General features: G+C 32.8%; 1 protein-coding gene across 2 annotated transcripts; it reads left to right on the forward strand.

Annotated features, from left to right (window-relative positions):
* LOC18611924 (NAD-dependent protein deacylase SRT2) lies at positions 392 to 9,064 on the forward strand. 2 transcript variants are annotated; one of them, XM_018128666.1, is made up of 12 exons: positions 392 to 627; positions 1,389 to 1,443; positions 1,550 to 1,787; positions 1,898 to 1,963; positions 2,958 to 3,003; positions 4,019 to 4,179; positions 4,256 to 4,385; positions 5,847 to 6,011; positions 7,598 to 7,725; positions 8,072 to 8,171; positions 8,288 to 8,355; positions 8,624 to 9,064. In XM_018128666.1, the coding sequence occupies exons 1-11, from the start codon at positions 586 to 588 to the stop codon at positions 8,339 to 8,341; spliced, it is 1,185 nt and encodes a 394-aa protein (XP_017984155.1). In that variant the 5' UTR covers positions 392 to 585; the 3' UTR covers positions 8,342 to 8,355; positions 8,624 to 9,064. The 2 variants fall into 2 exon arrangements, with proteins under 2 accessions (XP_017984155.1, XP_007048490.2); XM_007048428.2 differs by having other exon boundaries at positions 1,389 to 1,431.

The raw sequence follows: 9,857 nt of genomic DNA on the forward strand, positions 1-9,857 counted from the left end.
CGAAATTCATTTAAAAAATAGTAGAAATAGTGATAAGTGCATAAATAATTTTAATTTTAAAAGCAAAATTTTTTTGTGTTTTATTAAATTTAAATTATTGGGATCACTATTTTTTTTGAGATTTTTTTTTTTGATAAAAAATTTATGAATATTTATTCTTTATGACGGGTTAACTAATTTGATTTCCAAATAAAAAAAACAAAAAGTAATAATTAATTTTTTTATTTTTTATGATGTGTTAAATGGTTTAAATTAAAAAAATAAAAAAATAAAAAAATAATGACTAAATTTTAAAGTAAAAATTTCGATGCTCTGTGGTTCATATTATTTTTGGATTTATTAATCGTTTCTGTATTTGTTATGAGTAATTATGAAGTCCAACATTTCGGACACTTAAATAGGAGAGATTTTGGAGGGAGAAACGTGGATGGATATGGAATAGACGATTTTGATTCAAAAGAAGATAAAAAATTGAACAAGAATTGTACAATTCCTTGCATTGGAGGCTCAACCAAACTCTTCCTTTTCTTCTTTGTTCATTTAAATAAAAAAAGTTAAAAAAAAATCAGCCAGATTCGCAAGACCATGCTCTCGCGGTCGCCATGGCATTTTCCTCTCTTTATCTCTGTAAGCTTCCTTCGCTTCATTTCCTTCATCCTTTTCTTGCTCATGTTCTGAATCTTAATTCAATTTCATGTATTGAAACTAGAATTCTGTTTTTTCTTTTTCTTTTCTAGTTATTTCAGGCGAAGAAAAGCTATTTAATTCAATTACTGTCTGCTTCTTTGCTGCATATATAATTCTCTTCCTTTTAAAGCTAATGAATACCCACATTTTTTGTGAATATGTAATATAGAATTTGATCTACAGTTTAAGCTCTAAGGTCTATGAATAGCGTATCAATTTTCTGTCCAATATTATAGAAGAATACTATGAAAAACTTTCTTCTAATTAAGCCAGAAGGTTAGCCTATGAGTGTAAATGATTGTTGATTCAGAAATCTGTCTGGTGGAGCTTAGCTAGTAACCTTACGACTCCGGCAGTAAGCATCCGATAAGTCAGTATGGGAGGGAGAAAGAAAAAACAAAATAGTAAAATGCGCTTGAGCTATTTGATTGTAAGGCACAACTTACATGTGGTGCTTGATGTCCAAAACACCATGTCTTTTAGTGCACTCTTCCCCCACAACATTGTCCATGCTGGTGGTAACTAAAGCTGGGTTTTGAATTCATATTATTCTTACCGCATCAAATGACCGTTCTTAGTATACAAACTTGTGCATTTGAACTTGGCACCATGTACTGTGGTCCTTCATTATTGCATCACGTGATTGTTCACTATTTCTGATTGGAGCTCTTAATGCAATGTTGTTTATGTTCATTATGCAGGCTTCTACAAGTACAAGGGAGGTGCTTGGAAGTTTTTTGACAGGCAGTTGTTGTTGTAGTCTCTAGTCTTATGCATCATATAACATGTTGCCTTCATCGTTCTGTTAAGTGTAGCTTGCATAATTGACACCATATTCTTGCAAATGCATTTTTTCTTGTAGATATACTTCAATCAAGTGGCAATTTTCAACAATCAGTTAGCCAAGGAAGAAGGGTCATATCCTCTCATGTCTCTGTAAAGTTTGTACAGACATCATGCCACATATCTGTCCCTCGGGTGTCAGTAGGAAGAGAGACACAAGTGCCTTCAAAATTTTTGAAAGACAGGAAGATGGTTCCCAACGCAGATCCTCCTAGTATTGAAGATGTCAGTCGCTTGTATCAACTCTTCGATCAAAGGTCATTCTTATATTTGCTTTTACAGCTTTGGTTTCTTTATGTAGTCAGACAATCAGTAATATAATTCTTCTGAATGGACTAAATATTTGAAAGCTATTTCTTTTGTGCAGCACCAAGCTTGTGGTATTGACTGGAGCTGGAATCAGCACCGAATGTGGGATTCCTGATTATAGAAGGTTCTATCTCTTGTTCTCTTTATTTTGAGTATGGTCCATAATGTTATTAACCTTATTTGTTTCAATAAGCAGTATTTCGAAAAATTATAGCATCTGGCTTTGCCTTGGTTTCTGGCCTTCTATTTCTTCAAAAATTTAAATTATTTATATCTATAACTTAGTAATTTTTTTGTTGATTATATTTATTTATTTTTTTTAAGTTTTACATGAGGGCATAGAAGTAGCAGGTAAAGTATTGCAGATCATTGCTATTTATTCTTTAATTGTTCTTCATTCTATACTATACTCTTCCTCAGTGGCAGATGTTCCTGTTGAATGGTTACTGTCTTTTAAGTGCTTACATTTTTCATTCACATTTAAGCACAGCATGCATGGCTTCCAACTATGAGAAATTGGATGACTGTTCATTTTATGCACTAGTTTTGTACAAATTTTACAGCACTTTGGATAATTGGAAATTGTTAGTAAGAAAAGAATTTTAATTGCTGATGTAGCAAGAAAAGGAAAAAAAGGTAGATAACAGATGGTTTTTTTACTGAACCAATTGAGGAGAGAAGTAACAGTAGCAAACAACGGTACAAATCCTTTGCCAGGTTTTAAACCATAGCTTTCAAATGCGGGTTTGAAATGTTTAGGTTTTAAACCAGAGTTAGACAAGTGCCCTAAAATACCCATACTTAAAGGAATGAGACAAATTCAAAACCCCTTTTGAAAATTAAATAACTAGTAACTTATGTGAAGACCAAATTGTTCATCAATTGCCTCATTTTTGTTTTTCACATTGGTACATTTTTGTCCACAACTTTTCTTTTTGTTACTCATTTGGTTGTGCTCATAACTGTGTCAACCTCTAAACTGTAAATGGCTCAGATTCTTTTAATATCAATCACACCAAAAATTCTCTCCAAATCTATTTTCTCTATTACCTTCCTTTTCAAATGTCAATGTCTATCTATTTAATTTTCAATAATGGAATTCTTTTTTTTTTTGGCAGTCCAAATGGAGCTTATAGTTCTGGTTTCAAGCCAATTACCCATCAGGTGATCTGCAGGCATGTGCTGTGAAAGCTGGCTACTTTGGTACTGAACAAATAAACAGTAGAGTTTAGTTAATATGCTAATCAGAAAATGAATTGAAGATTTTTGAATTGAAGTTCTTTGATAAATTGTTTGCTTAAAATTAACTTCTCGTGTTTCATGCTTACAACTGATTTTACTTTGTGATGACATCAAGTGTTTCCTTCACTATTGAGTTCTGTAAGGACACAAAGAAGAATGGAACAATGAGAAATGATAGTGACTGTCTAGTCTAGAGCAAATACATTATAGGGAAAGTTCCATAGCTTGATATGATTCCTCAACATCTCAGAAGATTCTCTTTGATTGATTTCAGATTTTCTTTTTGGTGCATCTCTTTTTTATTATCAAAGAGACTATTGGAAAAGAGAGGAAATATTGTAAAGGATGTTTCCGTTTTCAGAACTTTCTATTTGTTTCTGTGGGTTGATAAAAACAAGAAGTTTTTCTAGAAGTTTCACATCATTCATTTTTGAAGGACATCGAATTTGATGTTCTAGACTTTTAGTGAAACACAGTTGTGAATATGCATTATCTCAGTGTCTACCGACCCATCATTTTTGTAGGTAGTATTCTTTTCCGGTCAATAGCATCATAGATGTCATGACCATTTCCTCCTGCTAATTTTAACAAAGGTTTATATACATCATAACAATGTAACCATCATCCCATAGCATCAAAATTACTTGTCTTTTATAAAGAATAAAGATAAAAAAATTTCACCCGACTTCCTAACATTTTTTTTTGGATATATTGAATTTCCTTTATTAAAAGAAGGGGGAATACATGCCATCTTATTTTGTTTTCAAAATCCCTCAAAAGAATAGTTTCCTGACATATTTCTCTGAATATGTCAAGAATCTAAGTGTTGTTTACCAAATTTTAGCAATAATTCACTAACTATTAATTGTTTTTCTGTAAGTGTTCTTATAACCAATGTCTATATTTATAACTTCTATCTCTAATTTTCTTTTAACAGGAGTTTGTACGTTCCAGTCGTGCCCGCAGGAGGTATTGGGCAAGGAGCTATGCTGGATGGAGGCGGTTTACTGCAGCAAAACCTGGTGCTGCTCATGTTGCTTTGGCATCTCTAGAGAAAGCTGGCCGAATAAATTTTATGATAACACAGAATGTTGACAGGTAAACAACTGTTATTCTTTTATCTTTTATTCATAAGTGATGTTAGTGGCACTAATTTATCAAGATGATGTTTCAGGCTGCATCATCGTGCTGGGAGCAACCCACTTGAATTGCACGGAACTGTTTATAGTGTGATTTGTTTAGATTGTGGTTTTTCCTTTTGTCGAAATTTATTTCAAGATGAAGTGAAGGCCCTTAATCCAAAGGTTAGTCTTGTACATTAATCACCCTGAAAAATGCCCATCAATCTTCTTATTCTCATCATCTATTAATATTGTAATACTCTGACCAAGTTTAGGAAATTCTCAATAATTGACCTCATGTGCGTTATTTTATTTACTGGATTTTGATTTTAAGTAATAAAAGTTCTGATTAAGTGAACTCATACATTATGGGTCTTGGACGTAAAATTAAAAAATAGAAGTGGTTAGATTTGTCCCAATGGTCTACTTGCACAGTTTTCTGCAGCTGGTATCAAGTTAATTATGTTCATAACATGGAGTCAGATGACTCAACCAAAGTGAGTGAGCTTCAAGCTATTCTTTTTCACTTTTAGTCCCCTCACAAGAAGAAAAAATGATAAAGATGGAAATGAGGAGGTGGAGTGGCAATGGCTAATTTGTAGGTCTGCAAATTTGATGGATCATACTGAAAGAGTAACTTCAAGACCACATGATTTAAAATCTTGATGCAAAAGTTATAACGTGTTTGACAAACTTAGTATGAAATCTGTTAAACTTAATATCAATTCTGGAAATAATTAATTTCTAAATGTATTCTTGTTGGAATAAGGATTGGATTTGGGTGAGGCAGCTTACCTTGCTCATTATTTTCAGCTTATATTCATGCCACTGAAAATTATCTCTCCTTTGAAGCAAACATAATGAAGTATGAACACAGTCGGGTAATTCATTTTTTTTTAGGTAATTTGTAGATGTAGAAATATCTAATGTTTTTTTTTCTTTTTCGTGATAATTACCTTCTTAATTCATGAAACTGAAAGTTGGACCAATACCATACTGCTTTATGGTCATCTACCTATATGTAAAACATACAACTTCCTCAATTGTGCTTTTTGATGCCTTCTTTTCCTTTCTGTGCAGCACGGGCAACGTGCCTCTTTAGTGATTAAATAAGTTATTTTTACATGATTCATTAGAGGCTTGGTCTAGCTGGGCCAAATGAGATCCTGGCTGTGTTATTGTTGGGTAAATTGCATTGCAAGCCCCTAACCATTTAATAATTTTCATTTAGTCCCCTAACCTTTCAATTGTCCCATTTATATCCCATATCTCTTTAAATTGTTCCAGGAATGTCTTATTGTCCAACAACTCTGTTAAAATAAATAGAAATATCCAAATTTCAGCAAGGCTGTATTCCATGTCTGCACCTTCCGTCCATTTTTAACCAACCTTACTAACAGGAGGACTAAATTATAGCAATTTAAGAGGTTTGGAGTATAAAATAAACAATTGAGAGGTTAGAGGTCAAAATGAAAATTTATGGTAAGGTTAAGGACCACTGGTGAAATTTTACCTTCTTATTATTTGTAACTGATTGGTATGATGCTATCTCCACATAGAGTTCCTAAACCCTTTCATTGACCTGGGTGCAAAGCCATTTTCTGTTTTCATTACTGGAACAGGCAATGATACTTGTTATTGCAGTGGGCAGCAGCAATTGAAAGCTTGGACCATGGCAGCCCTGGATCAGATAAGAGCTTTGGCATGAAGCAAAGGCCTGATGGAGACATTGAGATTGATGAGAAATTCTGGGAGGAGGATTTCCACATTCCAACTTGCCAGAGATGCAAGGGGACCCTGAAACCTGATGTAAGATTCTTTGCTTTTATGAAAACTGATGTGTAATACATTGCTGTTATGAATAATCAACATTTAAAGTGTTGTAAGTGTGATGATTCCTATTTCCTGGACATACTTTTCTCTTTTCAGTATGGTGAGCAGAGAATATAATGAATATTATGAATTTGCTATAATGTGCTGAGAGGAATTGTTCAAAATGTGTTTATAACTTCAGAGACATCATGAAACCATGAATGTAATCCTCAGGTGTGCATGATTATGAGGGTCTGGCATATGTTTGTGGCACAATTATCAAGGAATCTAGTGTATGCAAGTACTGGTTATATTTGTGACATGATTTTTATCAAGAAGTGCTAGCAAAAGCATATATGTTTTAAAGCTATTGAGAACATAATGAATATTATGAATTTTCTTTAAAGTGCTGAGAGGAATTGTTTAAAATGTGTTTATAACTTCAAAGACTTCATGAAACATGAATGTAATCCTCAGTTGTGCATGATTATAAGGGTCTGGTATATGTTTGTGGCACAATTATCAAGGAGTCTAGTATATGCCAGTACTGGTTATATTTGTGACATGATCATTATGAAGAAGTGCTACAAAAAGTATATATGTTTTAAAGGGTTGAGATGACCAAGTTATGCACAGTAGGCAAGTATATCTTTTTTTTTTTTGGGTGGGGGGGTGTGGTGTTGGGGTGGGGTGGGGTGGGGTTGACGGTTTAAGCCTGGAATAGTCTCTTGGCAGGCACAGCCTTGTCTGAAAAATGAATTATTTGCAGTAAGAATTGTGGTTTTTTTCAGAGCTAGATAAAATTTGGTTTCTAGTAATTACCCCACTTTTGGTACAGAGGACAAAAGTAAAACGTCCAAAACTCATTTCCTTTTTTATCATTTTTCTTTCTATATATATGACCCTATACTGTTTCCTGCTTCATATAAATTTGAAGTCGTCCTTTTGATGGTGTAGTTTCACATACCTTTTCAATGGGAAGCATAAGTATAAGGATCTAAAGGCAGCTTGAAAGTTCTTTAATTGAAAGGAAAACATGTCTCCTCAAAGGGTCTTGTTAATTTCAGTGAAGAGGATCATCTTCAGCTGACCTTTAGCCTTCATCTCTTCAGCAAGTAGCAAATAGTTTATATATATTAAGATAGGATGTTTGTGCTATCATCTGAGTGCTGGAAATATTTTGGTATCTTTTGGATGTATTGCTGGCTAACTGATTTAATTAATATTCATTTTGAACCATTGCATAGGTATCATATCCATCGTCATCTGCAAATACCTTTCTGTTTGATTATAGTCTTGATTTACTCTTTTGGATATGTTCTAATTGTTGGTGGAAACTATTCTTTTTCTATTCTCAATTTTTGTTCATACTGATGTTGCCTTGGCCGTTTTGATGTTTGTTTTTGTAATTGTACATTCAAATGAAAATAAAAATGGATTTTGGTTGTATAGTTGGGCCTACTAGTTTGAGATTAATTTGAGTTGAGTTGATTAGTTGTACATTTAAAATGAAAGTGAAATACTATGAAAATGAAACACTAACGCGTTTTTTTGATGTTTCTGTTATGTATTTCACCTTCAAGGTTGTATTCTTTGGAGACAATGTGCCCAAGGAAAGAGCTGATAAGGCCATGGAAGTTTCAAGAGAATGTGATGGTTTCCTTGTACTAGGATCATCTTTGATGACCATGTCTGCTTACCGGCTTGTCAGGTATATTGTGCTTGTAACATTTTACTTCACACCCAAAGAACAAAAATCAAGTTACTAATCAGCAATGTTTTTATGAAATCTTTGGTTCAATTACAATTGGTTCTCTATTCTATTTATTTGAACATAATTTATTTAACACTAAGTTTTGGCTGATTGGCTGCCATGTACTTAATATATCACTTCAAAGTTTTCCTGCAAGAACCAGTCGTCAAGTTTGTTACTTTTGTTTTCAGGATTCTGGTGTAGGAACTTTCCCCTGTTTTGAGTTATTCAAGTTCTATGGACAGTAAATAGTTTTTTTTTTTAGAGGATTTAGTTTGCAGCTAATGGTCTTTGAGTTTCACAGGGCTGCTCACAAGGCAGGTGCTACCACTGCAATCGTGAATATCGGTACAACACGTGCTGATGATATTGTATCCTTGAAACTGAATGCACGACTGGGCGAGGTACTATCTTTAAAGTTAGCTGTTGCTTATGTATTGTGTGTAGCCCTTTTACATGTAGTTTCTCATGTTTATACTCTAGCCTCTTTTTGACCCTTGCATGCGGTGCAATGCTACAGATTTTGCCACGAGTGCTCAACACTGGCTCCCTCGGTATCCCTGCCCTTGAGTAAAATGATTAGGGAAGGTAAATGAACTGTACTATCTGAATTTTGAGTATATTTAAGTCTATGATTATGTGAAAGAATTTCATAAAGGGCCAAGAGTGAGGGCACTTGTTCAAGTTTTAGTTTTTTGAAATATTCTAAATTCAATTCAGTGCTTGACTAAAATGCTGTTATTCCAATGTATTGAATGATTTTTTTCCCCTTAAATAGTAATCTTTGCAAGTATCTCTAGGACACTAGTTAACAAAATCCTTTACAAAATTGCGATAATTTGGCTTGTCATTGCAGGATTGAGGCACACTTTTAAGCTTAACAAACTCGAAGATGGAAGGGTTGAAAAATTGGGGTGGCAAATAAGTGGAATAGCATGCTTCTTCATTGCCAGTGTGCTACATAGAAATGTGTCAAATTATGCATACAGCAGTGTTACTGTGTTAGTGTTAGAAGAAGTATCCATCAAACAATGAAGAATATAACTTTTGCTGGCTGCAGGATTGCTGGTGTCCATTGGGGGAACCATTGACTTCTTTTGGTTAGCACTTCCACAAGCAAAAAGACATTTAATTATTTGTTTATTTTAACTTATTATTATGATATGTGTTTAATTCTTTGCTCACACTTGTTAGTTAAAAAAAAAAAACACAAAAAACGGGAACAGCCTTCACCAAGAAACCTTGATCGTACTTTGCACATATGAATGATTTATGGATCTGCTCTATGGTTGTCATTCCCGTACATTTATACTCTGAGAGGAGAAATTATAAGGAAAATGTCTAACAATTTGGAAATACGAAATTAAGAATCTCATTAAATTTCAAAGGTTAAGGAATGTATGAGTGCTACATTTTGTTGGATAGAAAAAATAATAGGTTAGATTGTGAATTTGATTTCTTTACTATCACGGATCGGTATTTTAGCTTTTTTTAAATTTTTTTATAATTTTAATAAATTTAATTTTTATATTTTTATTAAAAGTTTATTTAAAAACAGTCGATAACAATGTTAAACTTTTACAGTTAAATTCAACTGTATGGCTTGATTGTTAAATTCAGCTTAGTTAAATACACGTGTATTATGTGTATGATACTAACAAATGAATTGAAAAATTAATACATAAAAAAATAATTAAGAAGGTCGAATAAATAAAAGTTATAAATAAATAAAATAATTTTTAATGTTTTAAACACAAGGTCCGTTACTTCGGTCATTTGCTTGCTTACAGCTCTTCTTACCTTGCACAAGCGGGCGGACTTGTTCGAGGGCCGGTTGCCAGGTTTTTGCACAAGGTTTTAAAATTTTAAGTTTAAGAGTTAATTTCATCCGAATTGATTATATTATTATATTAATAAAAAATATTTTTTTATTTATTTTAATTTATTAAATTATATTTATACTCATACATTTGATTTTGATTGATATATAATCCCTTGTCTAAAAAAACAAGTTCGAATCTTTTCTTCAATTATAAAAAAAAATATATATTTAAAGATTTTTAAAATACAAAATATTTTCAAAAAATTAA

This window comes from Theobroma cacao, chromosome 1 (assembly GCF_000208745.1).
Source record: "Theobroma cacao cultivar B97-61/B2 chromosome 1, Criollo_cocoa_genome_V2, whole genome shotgun sequence".
Classification (NCBI taxonomy): Eukaryota; Viridiplantae; Streptophyta; class Magnoliopsida; order Malvales; family Malvaceae; genus Theobroma; species Theobroma cacao.

What these genes read in the sequence shown, in the direction of transcription:
- LOC18611924 (XM_018128666.1), top strand. Translation starts at nt 586, where the DNA reads ATGCTCTCGCGGTCGCCATGGCATTTTCCTCTCTTTATCTCT. An exon ending in TATCAACTCTTCGATCAAAG is followed by an intron (nt 1,788 to 1,897) that starts GTCATTCTTATA and finishes TCTTTTGTGCAG; the next exon opens with CACCAAGCTTGTGGTATTGA. An exon ending in AGGGGACCCTGAAACCTGAT is followed by an intron (nt 6,012 to 7,597) that starts GTAAGATTCTTT and finishes TTCACCTTCAAG; the next exon opens with GTTGTATTCTTTGGAGACAA.